Source organism: Balaenoptera acutorostrata, chromosome 3 (genome assembly GCF_949987535.1).
Source record: "Balaenoptera acutorostrata chromosome 3, mBalAcu1.1, whole genome shotgun sequence".
Classification (NCBI taxonomy): Eukaryota; Metazoa; Chordata; class Mammalia; order Artiodactyla; family Balaenopteridae; genus Balaenoptera; species Balaenoptera acutorostrata.
Genome location: NC_080066.1, coordinates 101207858 through 101232788, shown reverse-complemented (window position 1 = coordinate 101232788; position 24931 = coordinate 101207858). Strand labels below are relative to the sequence as shown.

The 24931-nt window shown below is 34.9% G+C and overlaps 1 protein-coding gene across 2 annotated transcripts in view; it reads right to left on the bottom strand.

Annotated features, from left to right (window-relative positions):
• The window catches only part of DPH6 (diphthamine biosynthesis 6), a 171995-nt gene that overhangs the window by 64437 nt on the left and 82627 nt on the right, over positions 1-24931 (bottom strand). For both annotated transcript variants that reach the window (XM_007180438.2, XM_007180437.2), the window contains exons 4-5: positions 4890-4963; positions 691-809 (exon numbers count right to left, since the gene is read on the bottom strand). In XM_007180438.2, the coding sequence (XP_007180500.1) occupies positions 691-809; positions 4890-4963 (193 nt within the window). The remainder of the gene's footprint in view (positions 1-690; positions 810-4889; positions 4964-24931) is intronic.

Genomic DNA, 24931 nt, shown 5'->3' with positions numbered 1-24931 from the left:
GCTTTGAGAACCCTGAGGCTCCAGGGCATTTACTGTAATAGGTTCATGCAATAAATGAATTGGGCTCAAATCCCATGGTTTCTTGAAAATGAATATAATTATAAAAATTCAAAGCAACAAATTAAATGTGTTTGTATGTAATATCCATTTTTGAATCAGATTACCACCTGCCTGTTGTGTCTATGCTAACTGATCAAACGACATTTTCTCAAACATGAATTTCTCATCATCCTCAACAAAAACCCACTACGCGGCTTATTTCTGATACCACAAAGACAATCCTTCTATTTCAGCATTATTCAAAGTATGTTAAAAAAAATACAAGGAAAATATCATGTGTTATACCAAATACAGATTTTAAAAAGCTTCAAAAAAAATCAAACTATATTTTCTGTTTCCTATGAATATGATTTCCATATCTTATAAAAAGAACTTAAATTGAAGGACCACAATATAATACCAGTTTTAGAGGTAGTTATATACTAAAAAAAGAAAAGAGGCTCACTATTAATCACTTTGGTTAATAATCAAAAGCCCATTTTAAAACTTCCCCTTACTCAATTTTTTCAGCTTGTGACTCCACATTTTTATATTCTAAGTCATTCTTCCTTTTTACTTGTAATTGCTTATTAGTGAACTCAGATTATCTGTGTGGTAACAGACAGCTCCCTTGGAATTCTGGTTACATACCTAGAGCTGCTACTTTGATGATGATTGCTTGAACGTTAGATGATATCATCTCTCGGAGCAAATCTTCCTGGTTTCTTTGCCAAAGGTAAGCTAAAGGCTGGAGATTAAGCCTTTTACACCTATAACATAATTTTTAAAAAATCAGATGATATCTTAATGTTCTATACTTGGACCCACAGCAATTACTTTGATTTTAAACATACTGCTTCTCTCAAGGATTTTAGCATATAAAATACTTTTAAAAACATGTTTTGCATAATGAAGTTTATATATACAACATAAATATATTTAATTTCCATGGGCTATGCATAAACAGATAAAAATGAAATCTCCAGGCAGATTAGAAATATTAATTTTAGTAAGACTCTAAGTTTAGAAATCTATGCAAAAAAGCTTCCAAATGCTAATGGATGTTTATTCTTGTTTTAGAACTTTCTTGGGTATCAAAATTGTGAAGCACAGGCAAATACATTTATCCTAATAAAATAATTATATATTGATTACATTTATAATACCTATGGTTATATGAATTATTCTTATCTAATAACTGAAATTTTTTTTAAAGAATTTGACTCTGAGAGGGGGAGGGATAAATTAGAAGTATGGGAGTTAACAGATAAAAATTACTATACATAAAATAGATAAACAAGGGTTTACTGTATAGCACAAGGAACTATATTCAATATCTTGTAATAACCTATAATGGAAAAGAATCCGAAAAAAATATATACGTGAATCACTTTGCTGTACACCTGAAACTAACATAATATTGTAAATCAACTATACTTCAATAAAAAAGAGAAGAAAGGTAAAATAAAGATATGTTAATACAAACAAAAAGAATTAAGAACAAGCATAATCATAAAGACAGCAAAAAAAAAAAAAAGAATTCGACTGAGTGAAAAGAAAATAGTAAGAACAAAAAGTACATTCATTGAATACCTAGTATGCTGCAGGTATTGTACTACGTATTTTACATTATGTTGCTGTAGAAAGAATGCAGATTTTGGATTCCAGACAAATCTGAGTTTGAAACCTCCTTCTACACTCACTACCTGCATGACTTTGACAAGTCAGAGCTAAGCTCCAGGCCTTTAGTTTCCCAGTTCATACCTAGGGACAAAAATATTTCCTTCCAAAGTTCTTGAGAAGATTAAAATATTAGAAGGTGAAGTCATTCATTATTCCTCTTTTCTTCACATTCCACATCCAATCTACCACAATGCAGAATATGACCACTCCTCACCAATACCACTGCTAAAATGCTGGTCTGAGCCACCAGTATCTCTCCTAACTTCTTCCCATTTCCATTCTTGCCCTTTTAAAATCAGTTTTCAATATAGTAGCCAGTGTGACCCTTTTAAAACATAAACGGATCATGGGATTTCTCTGCTCAGAACTCTCCCCATTACTCCTAGTAAATTAGACCTACATGGATCTCACCCTGGTTGGCTCTCATACCTCATCTCCCACTACTCTCCTCTCACTCCAACCCGCCACCCCTGGCCTGCTCACTCTTGACTAACACACTTGCCATGTTCCCTACCTTCCTCACTTGCTTTATGCCTTTGCTTAAATGTCACTTTCTCAGGGAGGACCAATTGATTAAAATTAATGTAGATTAATTGATTGATCAATTAAAAGTAATGTAGATAAAAAATGTAGTACAATACCTGGATAAAATAGGTCTTCAGTAAGTGGTAGTCAGAGCCAAGTGCCTTGCTCAAGTCACAGAGTAAGTGGCTGAGATCAGATTGCAAATTAAAAGAACATAGCTCTAAACCCCATCATCCCTAGTGTCAGTAAGGTTTCCTGGCTGACTACTCCAGCACACACTGAACTCTTTCTCAGATAATCCCAGTACCTATTAAATGTACCACACGTTTAGTCATTTACTCATATATGGTCTTAGAAATATCACTCCTTTTTTCATGCACATATACCCTGACCTTCAAAGAAATCAAAATCTTCCTGAATGTAGAGACTTTCATCAGTATATAATTTACCTTTGTAAAATGTCCTGAGCATCTAAAGCAATGTGGAGGCAGTTAATAAATACAAAAATAATAAAACTGTAACTATCCATGTAACACAAGCATTACAGTTTTTGCTGTCCTATCACCAGTCTTTAATGCCTACTAATCAAACTTCTCTCCACCTTTTTCAGCTAAAAGGTTTTTTTTTTTTTTGAAAAAAATTGTATTCCTTCCAGGCCTTATTGCAAAATTCTTGATTGTTTCTTTGGTATCCCTGATCTTTTGGCTATTTTTAGACTTAAGTCATACTTCTTTACCTATTTAAATTCTTTAACAGTTTAAAATATCATGGCTGAAATAAGCTTCCTCTGTAAATCACTGTTGTATTTGAGCTTGTGACATCTATTAAGTGCTTTATACCTTGAAAATATAATGATGCAACACTAACTACAAATTGAAGATCAGCTAATTCAAACCTGAGTTTGTAGACCAACAGACTCCCAATAACACTGCTTTACAATTTTCAAGGATTAAATTATTACAGATGTGCTTTATGGTATATAATCTGGGCATCTTAAACCATGTGTTGAAGTGTACTTGAGACTGCATTTTGAGAAATAGCTTGCCTCTACCTATGAGTAATCAATGGGCCCTTCTCCCATTTAGATACTGCTATAAGGCAGCTTCACCTCAGGAGCACATTTTCATTCTGCTCCTTAAAGCTTTCATAAACAGATGTCAGCCCTATCTACAGCTTGGCTACCCAGTGAACCATGTAGGTTTGAACTTATTCAAAAACAAAGATTTTTAAACAAAATAATTCTCAGAGAACATGACTTAAAACTTGATGAGAATAATATTATTTTTAACATATGGCTAAGGGATATGCAATCCATCTCCATCAATAAATCAGCTGTTCTCAAATGTAGGCAGATAGAATGTAAGGAAAACTTTTTCCAAATACACGTTTGACCTCCTCCCCCACTTCCACCTCCGCTCTCCATTCTCCAGAGATTCTGATAGTCCCCCAAATATGAGATCATCATACTTCTTTTCGTTTATTTATTCTTTGTCCTGCTTTCCCTTCACTTACTTTTAAAATTCTATACATTTAACTGCCTTAAATTCATTGTGGAATTAGAGAGAAAATAAATAAAGTAAAAAATAAAACTAGTTTTCAAGTCTATTAATATGCGAGTGTTTAATGAGATAGTCAATATGAATGTTTCTTTGTCAAGAACATGAAACTATTACCTAAATACAGCCCTTATCTTATTTCCATTTACCCTTTTACATGGCAAAATCATTTATTTCTACATCGAATTGTGCTCAAGATTAACAGTGAAGTCCTTATTTTCTGTTTTGCTAATATAATGACATGTAAAGTCTCTACACAATATTTTATTTATCCGAATAAATTAAAAATGGAAATTAAATTCATTCGGGGGTGTTTTGCCAAGCCAACATTTAATAATCATTATTTTCATTTGACCTTATGTTTTTTGAGTAGATCAAAGGAGTTGACTATTTTGGTACTTGTACAGACCATGTTTTTTACTAGTACTACATTGCTTGGGAGGTGGGGGAGATGGGAGGAGCAACACTCTAAAAATTCCTTTAAAGTTGAATGGCTTTTTATAGAAGTATTTCAATCTCATGAATATTTTTAGTCAAGAACTGAATTCTAAGGACCAAAGAAGAGATTTCTTAATACATTTTTTTTCTTTATTACTGCACTTTTATTACAAATGATGATAAGTTAAGATATTAAAAGGGTGTACTAATTCAAATAAGGAAAAATTGAAAATAATACTTCGACTTCAAAAAAATCTTTGTTTCAATTTTTTATTATAAATAATTTACTTTTCCTTATGGTAAGTTTTCTCATGTGTTGATATAAGGATAGAAAAGAAGTAAAAGTGCAACTTTTGTTACTTAGGGCAATACATTTAGTTTCATGGGGCATGTAGAATACCATATCTATTTATTATTTGGATATAATTATTTATTTATTTATTATTGGGGTATAGCTGTTTTACAATGTTGTGTTAGTTTCTACTTTACAGCGAAATGGAGTTCCCTGGGCTATACAGCAGGTTCTCATTATTTATCTATTTTATACATATTAGTGTATATATGTCAATCCCATATTGAGTTTTTATTTATTCACATTCTTAAAATACATAAACTTTAAAAATATAGGACAAATTAACGTTTTCTTACACATTTTCTACTCGAACATGCTGATAGTCAGAGAGTATAGCACCTACTGATACTCCCTCTACTTCTTCTTTTTCCTGAAAATAAAGAAAAAAATATGATTAAAAAATAAATAACATGTGGCTTTGCATCATGTTCTAAAAATTATAACTGAACTGTGTTTCATTTAGAAGACCACCTTGAAACAGAATAACTTACTGGAAATGCAATCCACATTCAGAGAAAAAGAAATTATATTAAAAAAATATATCTTTAAGTCACCCTCTCAGCTCTGGGGGGAAATAATTATTCTTTTTACCTAAAATCCAAATAACTGGAGACCATTTTCCATGGAGAAGATAAAGGCAGCACTTCCAAAATGTTTTCTCACTTGATATATTTTTAAAGATTCACTGATGTTTGATAGAAATTTTCAAGAAATTTCTATTTAAGGACAATGTATTCCCAGGTTGAGTAACTTTTTTTAAAAAATTTAAGCAATGGTATAAGTAGATAAAGGAATACAATGATTTAATCCATATCTTAAAGTGATTGACATAGGAGCATCCAGGAAGCAGAGATGATAGAGGCATTGCCTGTATAACAGTATAGAACAGTGGATAAAGAAATCTAGGATGAGAAGGAAGCAATGAATTATTATCAGTAGAGCTGAGAACATCTAGCAGTATATCCAGCAGAGTCCCCCAGGGATGAGGAGTAGTCTATACAACACAGCCATTAATGACATGGAGGAGAATGTAAATTCAAATATGATCAAGTTTACAGATGATACAAAGCTAGGATGGATTAAAAAGAAAAGAAAATCAATCAAGTACCTGGATGGATATGGACAACTTGGGGATTTGAAAGGACAGATCTAAGATGAGATTTAATGTAAAGAAGTATAAAATAATACCCTTAAGGAAGAATCACACACAACACAGGTATAAACTAGGGAAATGTTATCTAGAAAACAGATATGAAGAAAGTGACTGGGGGGTGATTACTAATAACAAACTGAATAGAAATTCTCTGAATAGGCATAAAAGAAAAGTCATCCTAGCCTATGGAGTACAGAAGAAACTACTTCAGAGAGATAACTTCATTATTAACATTGGTCTTTCCAAACTTGGAAACCTACAAAAAAGAACAATAGTGTTTCACATAAAAATAAATGTAATACCTGGGAGACATTCTAAAATAACCCCGAATGTCCTAAAATGATGCCATAATAAATAAACAAAAATGCACAACAGGAATCTCTCATGTCTTTGAAGATAAAGCCAATTTAAAATTTCCCCTCTAAAATGATAGAGAAACATCTTCCCAAACCTCCCCAAAATAAAATGATTCTTTCTATTAGATAAGGATTCCAGGAAAAGAGCTATTTCCTTTGTTTTCCTATTTCAGCAACTTTGTGAGAACATTTGCTTGTAACCTTTCTCTAACCTTCCTAGCCATTTTCTTTTCATAAAAGTCATTGTATTACTAGAAAAAAGCATGGCATAGTGATCCTCATTAAATGAAAATATGGCATAGGATCATAGGGTAGTGAATAATGTTATCAAAAATCAAAATTTTAGTTATATTATTTTACCATATATTGTTTAACTGCCAAAAGAAAATATAAGGTACTGAATAGTATGTGTGTGTGTGTGTGTGTTTCTCTATAGATCATGAAAACAAACACAAGTCATTGGTGTTCTTCTTTCTAAACTAAGTCAAGCCACTGTTAAAATAATAATTGGCATTTACTCTCCACTTAAAATGTGTTAATGTTCTATAATTCTCATTTAATGTTCACTACAACCCTAAAATAATTATAAAATTCTTCTTAGTCTACATGCATTGTGAACATTGAGTAATATAATACAGATAAGTAAGTGACTAGCATCTAGTGAGCACTCAGTAAATATTTTCTTCTGTCATTATCATAATCTTTGTTATCACTAATACTACTTTTATAACCACTTCTGTTACTACTTCTACTATTACTACTACTGACCACCACCACCACTACAACTAGATAAAGGCCTAACTTAACAAACAAAGCCCTTCATTCCTGGACTTTAATCTCTTGCTCATTATCACTTTTTAACTAGCTTACTAACCCATGATAGTTAATTTTATGTGTGAACTTGACTAGGCTAAGGGGTACCCATTGCTGGTAAAACATTATTTCTGTGAGGAAGCTTCTGGAAGAGATTATGAATTCGTAGACTGGGTAAAGAAGATTGCCCTAACCAACGCAGGTGAGCATCATCCAACCTGTTGAGGACCTGAATAGAACAAAAAGGTGGAGGAGGGGCGCATTTACTCTCTGCTTGAGCTGGGACATCCATTTTCTTCTGTCCTCAGACAACAGTGTTCCTGGTTCTTGGGCCTCTGGACTCAGAGTGGAATTTACAACACTGGCCCCCTTGTTCTCAGGTTTTTGGGTTTAGACTGGAACTATATACTACCAGCTTTTTAGGTGTCCAGCCTGCAAATGGAGCATGTGGGACTTCTTAGCTTCCATAATCAGATGAGTTAATCCCTCAAAATAAACCTCTTTCTATATATCTTTATATATCCTATTGGTCCTGTCTCTCTGGAGAACCCTGACTAATAAATAACCCTTGACAACCAACTCTACAGTCCAGTCACAAATGTTTCCAACCTAGTGAGCCCTGAATAATCCAAGGATAAGTAAGACTTCTGTTGAATCCTTAATCATTCAGAACATACTACTAATTTTGAAGAAAGAGAGACCTGTAAAAGATAAAAATCTATCACATTCTATCACATAGTCAATCTACTCTGCAGAAAACACAAAGCTAAGCTCAGGTCCTACCTGAGCTACCAGACTACCAGAATAAAAGGTGTTATACCAAGGCAGCATAAAGACATAGCCAAATAAATCACCCTGTGACATAACTGAAATAAAAATAAATGTGCTGCAGGGACTTCCTTGGTGGTCCAGTGGGTAAGACTCCACGCTCCCAAGTAGGGGGCCCAGGTTTGATCCCTAGTTGGGGAACTAGATCCCACAGGCATGCCACAGTGAAGATCCCGTGTGCCACAACTAAGACCCTGTGCAGCCAAAATAAATAAATAAATATTTAAAAATAAATAAACAAATAAATGTGCTGCAGAAAACAGTTAATATAGAATCTGAGACCCAGAAACCTGACCAGATTCGAACCAACTTCCCATGATCAATCCCATGCCCACTAAGCAACCTTAGGTTGCCTTGTTACTGTCAAACCCAGAAAGATTATGCTAATCCATAAAAACAAGCATTCTCATCCACTTAACAAAAATGGTCTACATTATAAATCAACAAATTGGCATTCAAGCCTATATATTAGTCTTAAATGAATTTGGTCTGTATTAGTCTATACTAAAGAGACTGATAACTTCTTGGTACATTGTCAAAATCAAGTCTCTAGTCTGGAGAGCTATACCACAGTACTCATCAAAGTAATATTCCCAAGCTTAACCAGCCATGTAACCTCTTCTAACAATAATGCTAATTGTCATGTCATCATTCTTTAATGGTTCATCTAATATTAAAACATGTAACCAAAAATGTTTTATATGTCCATACTATGTACCAGTTTAATAAATAAGATTAGCTCTACTGTTGGGAGATTAAGGCACCAAAACTAAGTAATAAAGAAAGTGATATGAAAGCAAAAAGTTGGGGAAGGTTTCACAGAAGAAGTAGACTTCAGGGCCTACTCATCAAGGATATATTTGATTTTGTTGAGAAAGGAAAGAAAGGTAGTAGGGAACAATTCAGACAGAGTGAAGAATATGAACCAAGGCAACAAAATAAAGTGTTTGGCATATTAGGAGATGGTCAGCAGTGTCGGGTAGCTGGAGCTGAAAGCACACATCAAGAAGTGGAAGGAAAAAAGGATGGAAAAGCAAATTGGGATCAGATTGTTCAGAAATGTGGCTTGCATCCTGAAGGTAACAGAGAACCCTTCCCTGTAGAAAATTTTTTCTAACCAACTCTTGCGGTACAATTCACATACAGTAAACTGCATCTATTTAAAGTGCACAATTCAATGAGTTTTGACAAACGCACACACCAGTGAAACTGCCACCACAATCAAGATTACTGATTACTCCCAAAAGATACCTTGTGCCTCTGCAGCCCAACCCTTCCCCTTTACTCCTGGCTTTATACTATTACTGATCTGTTTTATGTCAGTATACATTAGTTTACATTTTCTGGAATGTTATATAAATAGCATCCTACAATACGTATTCTTTGTTTCTAGCTTCTTTCACTCAGTGTGATTTTGAGGTTCATCCATGTTGTATGTGTATCCATAGTTCATTCCTTCTATTCCATTTTAATCCATTGTATGGACATGCCACATTTGTTTATCCATTCACTTGTTGACGGATATTTCAGTTTAAGGTTCTTATGAATAAAGCTATGAATTTTACTTTATGGTTTTGTGTTAATATATGTTTTCACTTTTCCTGAGTTACTAAAGAATTTAACAAGTGAGATATGATATTTATAAGTAAAAAGATAAACGTGGCGACAGTGTGAAGGATTGACTAGAGAGTAGAGTAATAGAAGAAGGAGCCTAATCTGAAAGAACTGAAGAATGGAGATAAGAGGACAAACTCCAAAAATGATTTAGAGACAAAATTAGTAGGACTTGTGAACAGTGACATGAAGCACACATAAAGCATGGGGCCAATGACTGTAATTTAAGTGACTATTAACTGAGAAAGGAAATATATGTCTTAAAAGAAAATACTGAGTTTATTTAGCAACGTACGTGTTGTGTTCAATTTGTTTGCTAGGTATCCAAAGTAGATAAGACCATTAGGTATATTGAGTACAGTCATCCCTCCATATCCATGGGTTCTGCATACGTGGATTCAACCAACAGTGGATCAAAAATATTTTTAAAAAAATTTTCAAGAAAGTTTCAAGAAGGAAAACTTGAGCTTGTCGCACACTGGCAACTATTTATAGAGCATTTACATTGTATTAGCTATTATAAGTAATCTAGAAAGGATTTAAAGTATGGTAGAATGTGCATAGGTTATACGCAAGTACTGTGCCATTTTATATAAGAGACTTGGGCATCCTCAGATTTTGGTATCCACAATGGGGTCCTGGAACCAATCCCCTGTGGATACCAAGGGATGACTATACTCTGGTGCTCAAGACAGTATAGAGAAAGATGGGGGTGCTGTCAGCATGTAGGAGAACTTGAAGCCACAGGAGCAAATAAGAACCTCAAGAAGCAGGACACAGAGTGAGAAGAGGGCTCAATGTATGACCCTGAGGGTGCAGTGACTTATAAGAAAAGGAAGGAGAAGGAAAATTCAGTGAAGACGTTGAGAAAGAGTGGCCAGGATAATAAGAGACACCACCGGGACAGAGTAATGGTGTGTGCACAGAATTTTGTTAAAATTTCTTAGCATCCCTTATAATGCTTATCTACCTTGGAACAGGGTTGAGGGTAGTAACGAATATAAATGATTAATGACATTATGTGCTGCTGTTTCTGGTACTCAGTGATGCTACTGTTGATTTTATTATTTCCTGAGTTGAACTTACACATCCATCATCGATAGTGATAATGGCCTGAGCTAAACAGTTTCCACTTGTGTCTGGGAGTCCCTGGGGCTTAGTAATGTGCCAGACTATCTAGGGCCCAGGCCCTTGTCGCTAACTTCTCTATTACTGACATTACTAATTTTTATTTTTATTTTTGCCTTCTTTGTTCTTAACTACTTTATGACAGGAATATAATTTAATATGTGTTCAACTCTCCAAATTCTCTGAATTGTGTTGAATTTAGCAATAGATACTCATTAATTGATTAACCATATTTACTTTACTGAGGGTCTGAAATTTATTCTTTGAAGAATTTGGCAATAATATGTGTCAAGTGTTGTGTTCTTGCTTTCATTAAACATCGACAACTTTCCCCTCAGTGGTCATAACCAATTTCCTAATTGTAAAATATTGTAAAATACAGTGGTTCTGTTGAACTTTCTACAGAATTTGGTACTATGTATACAAGAAAGAACACAAGTATGGTTGGCAGACAGGCCTTAAAGGCTGGTTATTCTACTTACCAGCTATGACAACCTGAATGGGTTAATGTCTGTGTTCTCACATATAAAATCAGGTTAATAATATTTTGGATTGTTATAAGGAATAACTGAGATAATATATACAAAGCACCTAGCACAAATCTTGATATATAATAGGAACTTGGTAATATTGTTACTTTATCTTACCTTTTCATCAAAATTCCGTTTCTGTGCACACACCATTATTCTATCCCCATTGTGTGTCTCATTATCACGGCCACTCTTTCTCAACATCTTTACTGAATTTTCCTTCTCCTCCCCTCTCTTCTTACAAGTCACTGAACCCTCAGGGTCAGATACTGAGCCCTCTTCTCACTCTATGTCCTGCTTCTTGAGGTTCTTGTTTGCTCCTGTGGCTTCAAGTTCTCCTACATGCTGACAGCACCCCCATCTTTCTCTATTCTCTCTTGAGCATCAGAGTACAGTTGTCCCTTGGTATCCAAAGGGATTGGTTCCAGGATCCCACTGTGGATGCCAGAATCCAAGGATGCTCAAGTCTTTTACATAAAATGGTGTAGTATTTGCATATAACATATGCACATTCTCTCACATACTTTAAATCTTCTCTAGATTACTGAAAATACCTAATACAATGTAAATGCTATGTAATGGTTGTAAATACAATGATCAGATTAGCTAAGCAGACATCACAAGCTTATTTGTTGCTTAGATCACTCTTCTTTCCCAATTCTGTCAATGTGAAACACACCTGCAGGACTGCTGGTGAGCTAGTCCAGGCAGCTACTGACCTACCTCACTAATCATAACAATAGAGAGTTCACTTGCAAAAACAGACACATACTCATAAACTGGTACAAAACACAACTTCATTATTACTATTTCTACACCTACTTGTGTGCAAAAGGGCAGTTATACCAAGGATTTATTCAGAAAGAGCAAATATATCAATATATCAACACTCTGTTTAAGAATCCAAGGTCTGAATACAGATGGTCAACCATGCTTCTCACAATACATTTTAACTTCTGGAGACCAGAAATAGACCAAACTGTATAATGCTTACTTCTGAATAGTAATTCATTTTTCCTATTTCATTTCCAACTTTATACTTCCTCAAATATTTTTACAACACGTGTATTACTTTTCAATTAGGGGGAAAGTTATTAAGATCCACATATGCATATACGTACTCATCTCTTATCCTATGTGCTGGTAAGCTAGCAGACAAAATTATTCATGTATTTATTACAGTAATTTATAAAGGCCTATTGTGACAGGTCCTATACTAGGAAGGATGAAACACATTTGAAAACAGCACTGTTGCTAACCTTAAGAAGTTAAAATCTAGTGGTGAGGGATGTGGCAGAATGGACACATTAAGAAATTAAGTAAAATAAGTGACATAAGTCCATATAGAGCATAATGGACCACAAAGGAAAGAATTCTTGCTGGGGCAATGATATTAGAAAATACTTCTTAAAAAAAAATTATACTGCAAATACTAAACAGTCAGAAATGTTGATTCTTTGCCCTTCTTGACCATAAGAAAATAGATAAGAGCTCCTACTACTGTCTTCCTCTACCCTCCTTCATATCGCATTTATGTACAAAATCCACCAAGTATTTTTTCTTCAAAGAAATAAATCTGGATCTAAAAAGAAATACATAAAATTTATCAGCTAACGAATCTACATAATACTAATCGTTTATCTCCATTTGGTATCCGATTGTGTGGTTCCATCTTCCACAGAACACAGCAATCAATAATCATCAAACACATACGACCACGTCGATCTGTCAAGGCCGCGGGGCGGGTCCTGTGCCAGGCTGGCGCCTTTCTTCTGTGGCTCCTGGGACGCTCACTGCTTTTGGCCTGGGCCTAGATCCTCAGAAAGCCAGAGTCCTCTGCTGGGTGGACAGCTGCCCTGAGGGCTCCACGAAGCTCCTGTGAGCCCAGCCCAGGCCTGGCCCTAGAAGTCCAAGCCTTTGCACCAGGCGGGGAGCTGCATGAGATTATGAGGACCTGCCCATATAAGTTTATAACCTAGTCCTAAAGCCTTATTAACTACTAAGTCTTATTGACTTCTCTTAAAATCAATACCCTAAGGTATCAGGAACATAGACACACAAGGATAGAAATGGGCTTCCACTCTGAAATGTACTTGACGTGTCCTCATGCAAAACTCTACCATATAACAGTTAAAAGGCACCCAATATAGAGATTGGGATGATGAAGGCATTCAGTCATATGGTAATAGTGATAATTACAAGTTTTAAAGGTAGAAATCTAGACCCAAATTAGATTTATTCACTCAATATTCACTTATTTTCATAATGAAAAGTTGATTCACAAAGCCAACAACATAAACTTTTTAAACAACTTTTAAATTGCAACTTATATAAATGAGGATTATTATTTTTTATGTTTTTTAAACAATTCCAGCTCTATTGAGTATAATTGACAAATAAAATTGTAAGATGTTTAAAATGTGCAACGTGATGAAAACAAGCTGTCCCTTTTTACAGATGAAAACTAGGCCTACTTATTCCAAAGATGAGAAGATATGCAGCTTGCATTTATTGGGGATATTATTTTCTTTGAAAAATGCCTCCGTTACCAGTATTATTCTGTTAATGAGTTCCTGCCTGTTGAGAAAAAAATGAACTGCTGAATTCAAAATGTTTTTCATCTGAAAGGCATTCTAACATTTTTAATATGAACCATTCATTAAAGAAGCACACTTGCATTATAGCTCTGAGTGGCGATACTTGGACTTCTGGCAGCATGACATTATTAAATAAGAAACATTTGTGAATGTCAATGATATTCTGGGGACTGGATAACTAAACAAGAAGTTTATGTGGCCAGTAAGGCACTAGATGATTTTTCCTTAAACTTCTAATTCTTCATTTTAGTAGAATTAGACCAGTCCAGGTTAGTAAAAATAACCACAAAAGTGAATATTCTTTTATATGAAATAATTCTGAAAGTAACACTGAGAATTTCCAAGTGATATATTCAGGCGTCTGACTAAAATTTTTGTTTGACTTGTTATTGTTTTTCTTAGCATCATCAATATAAAATATTTCCAAAATGGGAAACGATCACCATCTGGAGTTCTTCCATTAAACAGTGAGCTCATGACAGAGTATTAGGTCACTAATTTGTAGCATTACTGTTTCCCTTTGTGAGCTTTCTCAGTTAAATAGGGAAAAATTTGTTAAGGCTGGAAATTAAATGACAAAGAAACTGCAGAAAATCATAATCATTTGTCATTTATTTCCATTTTAAAACTAATGTGTATTCTTTTACTTTTGAGTCTCCATCTGAGTTGCAACAGTATGACACTCCTAGTTTGTAATAAATCAGTCGTTTGCTACAGAGAGTGTGTTCCAACCTCAATGGACTTAGAGACTGCTGGTCATCCTAGACCAAATTCAACCCAAAATGAAACTGAATAGAAGTCTAGAACTACAATTATTTATTATTTTTCCTTGAGTTTCCCAAGAATATTCATCTTGCTAACAAGACAAGGTAACATTTTGAGGACTTCTGTGAAACTCTAACAACAACAACATAAATAAATAAAGGACTAAATTGTTAATCTTTGTTGCAAGAATAAAGAATCAAGAAGTATTCATTTCTAAACAAACAAGTTTGGTAGGAGGTGTTTAATATGTTTAAAAGCTGCTTTCTGAACTCACTTTCTAAGCTCTTAAGAAAACTTCCTTTGATTAGAGATAACTTTTAACATGCAACTTATATAAATGGGGATTATTATATTTTATATGTTTTTTGATTATTCCAGCTTTATTGAGGAATAATTGACAGGTAAAATTGTAAGATACTTGAAATGTTCAACATGATGATCCATATTATTGTGTAAGGATTCTGACTTAACACATCACCTCACATATTTAACTTTTCTTCTCTTTCTTTTCATTTTGGTGAGAATATTTAAATCCTACTCTCAAAGCAAACTTCAACTTTACAATACAGTATTATCAACTATAGCCACCATGTTATATATTAAATCCTCTGACCTTATTCATATTATAACTGAAAGTTTGCACGCTTTTGCCAACCTGTCCCTGTTTCCCACATCACCCACCCCTTGGCAACCACCTTTCCACTCTCTGTTTTTATGAGTTCATCTTTAAAAAGAATTTTTTTTTTAGATCCACATATAAGTGATACCATGCAGTACTTGTTGTCTTTATCTGGCTTATTTCATTTAGCATTTAGCACGCCTTCCAAGTTCATCCATGTTGTTGCAAAATGTCAGGATTTCCTTCTTTTTTTAAGGCTGAATAATATTCCATTATATACATATATCATACTTTCTTTTTCCATTCCTCTGTCAACAATACTTAGGTTGTTTCCATACCTTGGCTATTCTGAATAAAGCTGCAATGAACATGAGAGTACAGATATCTTTCGGAGATAATGATTTCACTTCCTTTGGATATATGCCCAGAAGCAGGATGGCTGGATCATATGGTAGTTCTATATTTAATTTCTTGAGCTACCTCCATACTGTTTTTCCTAGTGGCTGTCCAACTTACATTCCCATCAACACTGTACAAGGTTTCCCTATTCTCCACATCCTTGCCAGCATTTGTTATCTTTTGTCTGTTCGATAACAGACATCCTAACAGGTGTGAAGTAATATTTCATAGTGGTTTTGGTTTGTATTTCCCTGTAATTAGTTATTTTGGGTACCTTTTCACATACCTACTCACCATTCATATGTCTTCTTTACAAAAATGTCTATTCAGGTCCTTTGCCCAATTTTTTACTTGGGTTACTTGGGTTTTTTTCTTTTCTTTCTTTTTCTTTTCTTTCTTTCTTTTTTTTTTGGTTATTGAGTTGTCTGAGTTCCTTGTATATTTTGGATATTAACCCCTTATCATACATGCAGTTTGCATATATTTTTTCCCGTTTCATAGAATGTCTTTTTATTTTCTTGAATGGTTTCTGAGGCTGTACAGAGCTTTTTAATTTTATGTAGTCCCACTTGTTTATTTTTGCTTTTGTTGCCTTTGCTTTTGGAGTCAAGTCCAAAAAAATCATTGCCAAGACCAATGTCTAGGAGTTTATCCCCTATGTTTTCATCTAGTAATTTAAAAGTTTCAGATCTTACATTCAGGCCTTTAACCCATTTTGAGTTGATTTTTATCTATGGTGTGAGACAGGGATGCAGTTTCACTCTTTTGCATGTGGCTAACTAGTTTTCCCATCACCATTTATTGAAGAGACTATTCTTTGCCCATTGTATATTCTTGGCTCCTCTGTCAAAAATTAATTGACCATATATGCATGGGTTTATTTCTGGGCTCTGTATTCTGTTCCACTGATCTATGTCTCTATCTTTATGTCAATACCGTACTGTTTTGATTACTATAGCTTTGTAATATAGTTTGCCTCCATCTTTGTTCTTTCTCAAGATTGCTTTGGCTATTGGGGATTTTTTGTGGTTCCATAAAAATTTTAGGATTTTTTTATTAACGTCTATAAAAAATGTCACTGGAATTTTGATAGGATTGCACTGAACCTATAAATTGCTTTGAGTAGTATGGTCATTTTAACAATATTACCTTTCTGATTGAGCACTGAATGTTAAGTACATTAACACTGTTGTGCAATTGGCTTTGCATTTTTAAATGATTACATAGGAATATTGATCAGAAAAGTGTACAGAAGCAGAATAACTACTTAGGGAACCCTAAAGGTAACTAAGTAAGAAATGATGAAGGTCTAAAGTAAGGCAGTGGTTATGATGATGACAAGGAAAAGGCAGACTTGTGATACAAGAAAAGATCCACAGATTTTGGTGGCATGTGGCTGAGAAAGAAATCCAGAATGCTCTCAAGTTTTTGGCTTGGTCACTTGATGAAGAGCAATGACATTAATTTTAAAAGAAATACACAAATTTGGGGAGGAATATGATGAGTACTATTTTGGACATTAAGCCTTACGTGTCTTTGGTCATTCAATCAGAGTTGTCCAATAGACAGTTGAGTATGGAGCTCAAAAAAAAGATATAATTGGGTGGTAACTGAAGCCATAAGAAGAGATGGGGTCAAATGGCAAGGAAGTGTAGACTAAAAGAGGGTGAAAAATGAACCACGAGGAACTATAATATTATAAATTGGGTAGAGAAAGAAGGGTCTTGAAAGAAAGCTAAGGACAGAAAAACAGATGGAAAACTAGGAAGGGAGGATATCACAGAAGACGAGGCCAAAGAAGAAAAGTTTACAAGTTCCCAAAGATTGGGAGTGAAAAAGAATAAAACGTGTCCACTGGATTTAGTTGTTACTGACCTTAAGAAGAGAAGTTTTAATGCATTGCTGTTGATGGGAACTAAGTTGAAGCAGCATAATAGAATGGGCAATGAGAAAGAAAATAAATATAAATAAATATTCCAAAAAGATCTGTTGTAGACAGATGGTGCAATTGCTAGAAGAGAAGGTAGGATTAAGGAGGGATACACAATGTTTAGTATTACAAGTTCACAAAACATAGTGGTGGCACCACCATGAAAATCAGAATTTGAAATAACATTTCCGAGTTCAGTCTTACTTCTACTAACATACAGAAATGCTATCCAGGTCAAGAATGACACGACCATAAGAAAATGTATGCAGCTTCATAATCTCTAAAAGTACGAGTGTTCTCCAAAAAGTAAAACAAAACGAGAAAACTTACTTTTACCTCAATAATTGTACTCTCAGAAGAAAAACTTTTTTAAAAGTTTCTAACTTTCCTTTAAAAACATGTCCAAAATTAACCTTATTATAATTACTATAGAAGCTGTGATTTACGGTCAAAAGAATATATGATTTTAAATGTGATCAAGGAAGCTAATAAAGTCCATTATTAAAAAAAGAAAACAGGGAAAGAGAAGACCTGAGTTGAAATACTCAGCTTTACAACATACCAAATAACAAAATCCTGTACAAATCTCAACTCTTATAAGCATAGTTTCTTCATAAAATAAAGATGGTAATCTAGTTCATAGGGTTGTGTGAGGCAACTAGTATAACATACGGAAAAGTGCTCAAATAATCATAGAGCAATACAAATATTTCCTCATTAACCTCCTTTATGTTCTCATTTCTCTGTATTTGTCACTAACATCACCCAGCTTCAAAATGTACAAGTGACCTTAGACTCTCCACCCTCTGCGGGTGCTTACCTGGAGCCAGACGGACATTGAGACTAGAAAGACTCCCCATATCCAGTCACTAGGTATGGCAAATTAGGCATTTTACTGCGTTAGTACTAGTTCAGATCCTCTCAGCTCTCCCTAGAATAACAGCAATGGAGCCATCATTGCTCTCTCCACCTCTAATTTCTTCTCCCTCCAGTTGATCCAACTAACAGATTTATCTTCCTAAAAGCAATCCCTTCACACTTCCGTATTGGCCAAATACATTTCTCTCTCTAATCTACACTTATTTACATAAATCCTTTATGTATCTTCTATTTAGACTGAATGTACTAATTTCCTATCTTACTCTTCTTTCCATTTACAGTTTTCTACCAATCCTCTGGCCCCAATCTCCACTAAGTGCAATCCTACTCATTCTTCACAAACCATGAAGCCTTGCCTGATTCCTCTGATCAGAGGTGATCTCTTCTGCCTTTCACCCCTTTATACCTCTTACTCTGTACACTTCTTGAGGCACTTTACATATGTCATTTATATATATATATAAAATAACAACAAAATCTATTTTATTCTGTTGGCATCCACAGGCACCCAGTATAGTGTCTTACATTCAATCATCAAAAAAGTACATGAGAATTCAGTCATTTCTATAGATCCTAGAATGATAAAAGTAAAGGGATGACTAATTTATTAGCAATATTAAAGTTATACTTTATAAAATTAGCACTTTGATGACTGTATCAGTCAAAGTACAAGTAGGAAAAAAAAACACTCTGAGAATTTAAAGAAAGGTACAGGGAATTAATTACACAGGTTACAGAACTGAGAAGCCAAACCGAGCATTGCGAGAGAACCCAGGAACCAGCAATAGCAGAAAGCAGTTACTATCCCTAGGCTGAAGGGACAAAGGAGGACTTTTCCAGAGCCCAGGAACCAAGTACCTGGTGGAAGCTGGAACCTCAGTGGGCCTGTCCAATAAGAGCTAAGCAAGAGGCAAGCCAGCCATAGCACAAAATCCACCTAGGCAGAGAAAAAGGGAAGAACCAGGGTTTCTCACTTCCTTCTGACCTTAATCTCCCCAGTGGCTCCTATCTAAGGGAAAGCCAGCTACTGGGGAGCTCTGGAATCTAAGCCCACTAAGCCCCCTTGGGATACCAAGCAGGGTCTGGAAGGAGCAAAAAAAAAAGATATGAAGGCAGAGGCCCAGGACCCGTACAATGACCTTAACAGTATGTAATCATTTAAGAAAATGTTTTTAAAAAGAAAAAAACTACTTATGAAAGTAAAATGTCTAAAAATCATCAAGAGACAAATCCCAACACACTATTTTTTCTCACTCAGTAGATTATTCAACAAATACAGACAGACATCATCTTTACCTTAATGACCTTACTGTCTAGCAAAGGCTTGCTAGAATAATCAACCTTAATAAATAAGACATAGTAATATATCATAAACTTTGCTGGTTTCCAGCATCACCATATAAATGGTTAAGAACGGTGGGCTACCAGCTCTATTTGAAATGTTCTTTTCTTCTGATTCTCTTAGATACTAATCCCGAAATTGAGAGAAGCAACTTTAACTGACTATACCCAAAATAGAAATTTAGGAGGAACAGTCTTTAAGATGGTCAATTTCAACTATAGAATGCTTTGCCAGAAGTCAGGAATAGAAAGAGAATCCATGTTTATATATGCTAATTAATAAACACCATGTAGGTCACTCAGCAAACAGGAGTTGTCTCATTTTTACATAAAGTTTGGTAACAATCCTGGGAAAGAAAACTCATGGTGCCAGCTTTAAAAATGAAGCAAGTACTTTGATTTACATAAGTTCACCAAATAAATCATTATCAGGAAAAGGACTCGGGTCTCCCAACATTCAGTTATGTTTTCTTTTCATTAAGGAAATGAAAATAAAAGCCTTGATCAGTAATAACATAATCATTATGTTAGAAAAAACCCAGTTCCTCCTGTGTTTCTCCTTTACTCTCACACTACTACCACACTCACAACACTTCTGACACCAATGTCAGAGGAGGGTTGTCCCACATCAAGCAATTCTGCAACACCTGCTGAGTATCCTACAATTTAACTCAACTCTGACACTATCTGCCTGGAAATAGCATTAGATCCCACAGGTTAAGGGCTCAGTCCTACAAGACTGCCCCCACACCTCCTTCAGATGCCAATTACAAGTAGTAGGTCCCCAGGTTACTCACAATTTCTGTCCCATTTGGCTACAAATCGGAGGTCCCCATGAACATTTTGAACATTCTGAATTTTGAACCAGGTGAATGCATTGCCTATTCAATAAATAAACCAGATTAAGAGCAACTTCAACAGCAACATCCTCTGAATCTTTTTGCCCTTAGCAAATTTGGCAGGAAACTGATTTCCAAACCAAGTTAATTTTTTCCCCTCTTTAAGAGAGAGAAAAATTCAAGGGAAAAATTCCAATTAGCCCTGATCTACATATTATTGCCTGAAGTGCTGTTACAACTACAGAGTCACTAGGTTTAAAACTCTAACAGAATGTTGCCACATAAACATATGGAATTACAAAAAGGAGAAGCAAATACTGAAGACCAGTTACATTCTTAACTCTTCTTTGCCCTTGATTAAAAAAAAAAAAAAAAAAAAAAAAGCCACCAACAGACATAACATTAAAGTTTCAAGGCAGAGACCGTAGTTTTCAGAATTCTTTTAAGGTTAACCCGCCAATGGTCTGCACATGGTTAGGCTAATTAAGTCAAAGCACAGATCTATTTGCCAATTTTTCTTGGTAGATCATCTTTTAGTTATTCATTTTAGCATCCCTGAGGAAAAAGAATGTTGACCACCAGCCAAACAGGGTTTCTCTCAAACCATACCGGAATACTATATAAATGTAAAGAGTTAAATAATTAAAGATTTTTTTCAATGTTATTAGTCATCAATAAGCCAGCATTCTCTAATTAATGAATATTAGCTCCATAACTGCACCAGAAAAGAACGCATAAATAAATAATAAAAAATAAATGCAAAAATAAAATAATAAAGGCCTTCATTCAGAAGATCTTTGATATCAAGAGTTGGGACATCAAGGCCCAGTCCCATGAGCGGAGTAGTTAGAATACTGCCCTTCATGCTACCCGCTCACACTTGGGGGAAAAAACTTAAACAGCTACCACCATTCTTTTTTTTTTTTTTTTTTAATTAATTAATTTATTTATTTATTTTTGGCTGTGTTGGGTCTTCGTTTCTGTGCGAGGGCTTTCTCTAGTTGTGGCAAGCAGGGGCCACTCTTCATCGTGGTGCGCGGGCCTGTCACTATCGCGGCCTCTCTTGTTGCGGAGCACAGGCTCCAGACGCGCAGGCTCAGTAATTGTGGCTCACGGGCCCAGCTGCTCCGCGGCACGTGGGATCTTCCCAGACCAGGGCTCGAACCCGTGTCCCCTGCATCGGCAGGCAGATTCTTAACCACTGCGCCACCAGGGAAGCCCAGCTACCACCATTCTTGATTTTCTCTCTCCTTCCAGCTTCATCACTGCATCTAGATAATGAAGCACTGCAACAACAGACTTAGTAAAGTATATTATCCTGGTTCTAGCTGCCAAACATTAAATATTGCATAGACTAGGGATAGGATGAGAATGAGAGTTAAATAAAACATGGAAACAGTCTTTTATAAGTCTTCTTTCCATACATACATCCAAGAAATTGCTGGTGTGATTTTCTAGTTTCAGGGTCAGTATCAGCTGTAGGGCAGATTTGGAAATAAACCTGAAGATCAGCAATGATTTCAGAATCTATAAACATCAATGTTTATTTAGTTTCCCTGAACTCTCTGCAATCGAAGGCTCTTGGAAATTATAAAACTGGAGAACCTAATCAGAACCAGTATACCAAACTTGTCAAGGTCTTTCTAGACCAAGTACTGACTAAGATGACACACAGTTACAATTAAAGAGACTGCAGTGCTATTGGGGACATGTTGATTAAATTGAATTATATATTTCTTAGGTCAAATCTTTGATATTCTGAGGTCAATTACAGAAAAGCAAAAATTTTTGATGCATTTGGTGAAAAACGGAATTTTAATGTTGCTTTGAAGCATTTTGTATTTTGCCAGAATTGTAGACAGGTTAACATTTTAATAGTGTTAATTTCTGCACATAAAGCATCAGAGTAACCTGAAATTATCACAGAAAATACTGGATAAGAAAGACAGTCAAGAAGAGGGGTAAGAGTGGCAGAGCAAAAATAATAATAAATTATAACATGAACCAAAAAAAACCTGGAAAGAATATTAAAAAGCAATGTAAGCCACAGTCTCTGCCCTCAAACAGCTTACATGTAGCTGGAGAAAAACATATATGAATAATACAAAACAGTAAATGAAAAGAACAAAAAATCTTATAAAAACAAAACAGCAAAACATCGTTGCAAATGACTACCGAGGGTGCATAAGACGTGAAAAGAAAAGATTTGGGACAAGAGAAGGCTTACTAACTTTTAATAAAAGGCATTTTTTAATTTTAAAAATTATTAGATGATTTATAAAAGTAAGAAATATTCCTAACTGTTGAGTTCCTATGATAGAAATAGTATCTTACCAGGTATATATTTTTGATAATCACTAACTATGGGTCTTTAGCCAAGATTCCTAATTTCTCTAGATCTCAGGTCCGTCATTGGTAAATAAGAAGTTTAGACTTGGTGTGTCTATTATCCTGATACTGAGCAGCTGAACTAATAAATATGGTTGTGCATAAAGTTAGGATGATGGAATAACAGATGATCTGAGAATATAGAATGTGACTTGGTCCTGCTGTGTTGAATCAAATAAATAAACCAAATAAATCAAATAAATAAATAAATGAAACACGGCTTCATTTTTCCAAAGCAGGTTATCAAAGAAATTAGTACAAATAAATGCTAGGAAAGATCTTCAATTCCCAAATAACAGAAAATTACAACACTATCAATGTATACACAATCTAAAAATCTTAGTTTTTTAAAAGTCTACATAGAAGCACAAAGATTGGTCTATTTCTACTTGATAATTTTAGTTCATTGCTATTATTGGGTTGGCCAAAAAGTTCCTTAGGTTTTAAAGTAAAACTAAAGACACATTTTTCATTTTTGCCAAGAACTTTATTGAACAACGTATTCACCCTTTTGTTTTACTATCTTCTGCTATTTTTCAGGCAACTTCATAATTTCATCTTCCTAAAACTTTTTATCTTTTTGAGTGAAGAACTGTTCCAGGTGCCTTTTACAGTCTTCCAGGGAATTGAAATTTTTTCCGTTAAGAGAATTTTGTAAAGACAGAAATAAATGGAAATCCAAAGTGCAACGTCTGGTGAATACAGCAGATGACTCAGAACTTCCCAGCCAAGCTGTAACAGTTTTTGCCTGGTCATCAAAGAAACATGCAGTCTTGCGTTATCTTGATGGAAGATTATGTGTTTTCTGTTGACTAATTCTGGATGCTTTTCATCGAGTGCTGCTTTCAGTTGGTCTAACTGGGAGCAGTACTTGTTGGAATTAATTGTTTTGTTTGCCAGAAGGAGCTCATAATAGAGGACTCCCTTCCAATCCCACCATATACACAACATCACCTTCTTTGGATGAAGACCGGTCTTTGGTGTGGTTGATGGTGGTTCATTTCACTTGCCCCATGATCTCTTCCATTCCACATTGTTGTACAGTATCCACTTTTCATCAACCATGTACAATTTGTTTTAAAAATGGAACATTTTCATTACATTTCAGTAGAGAATCACGCACGGAAATACAGTCAAGAAGGTTTTTTTTGCTTAACCTACGTGGAACCCAAACATCAAAGCGATTAATTAACATGACCAAGCTGGTGCAAATGATTTTCAACACTTGCTATGGATATTTTGAGTATGTCAGCTATCTTCCACGTGGTATAACGTTGATTGTTCTCAATTAATGTCTCGATTTGATAGCTATCAACTTCAAGTTGTCTACTCGACCGTGGAGCATTGTCCAGTGAGAAATCTCCAGCATGAAACTTCACAAAACACTTTTGACGTGTTCAATGAGTCACAGCACCCTCTCCTTACACTGCACAAATCTTTTTTTGTGTTTCAGTTGCATTTTTACCTCTCTTGAAATAATACAGCATAATATGCTGAAAATGTTGCTTTTTTTCTTCTATCTTCAATATTAAAATGCTTACACAAAGATTCACCAATTTTGATAAGTTTTTTTTTTAATGCACACTGATATGACAGCTGTCATAATACAATCTAACAAAATTGTTTTGAATGATGTTAAAGACAGCTAAGTAAGCACTACTAGAACCATCTTATGTAAAAAACTTAATGAACCTTTTGGCCAACCCAATATATTATATTCAATGTACAGAAGAAAAATTGAATTAAAGGAAACAATCACATTTACCATCACATCAAAAAGAATAAAATACCTAGGAATAAACCTACCTAAGAAGGCAAAAGACCTGTACTCTGAAAACTATAAGATGCTGATGAAAGAAATCGAAGATTACACAGATGGAAAGCTATACCATGTTCTTGGATTGGAAGAATCAATACTGTCAAAATGACTATACCACCCAAGGCAATCTACAGATTCAATGCAATCCCTGTCAAATTACCAATGGCATTTTTCACAGAACTAGAACAAAAAATTGCACAATTTGTATGGAAACACAAAAGATCCCAAATAGCCAAAACAATCCTGAGAAAGAAAAACAGAGCTGGAGGAATCAGCCTCCTGACTTCAAACAGTATTACAAATCTACAGTCATCAAAACAGTATGGCACTGGCACAAAAA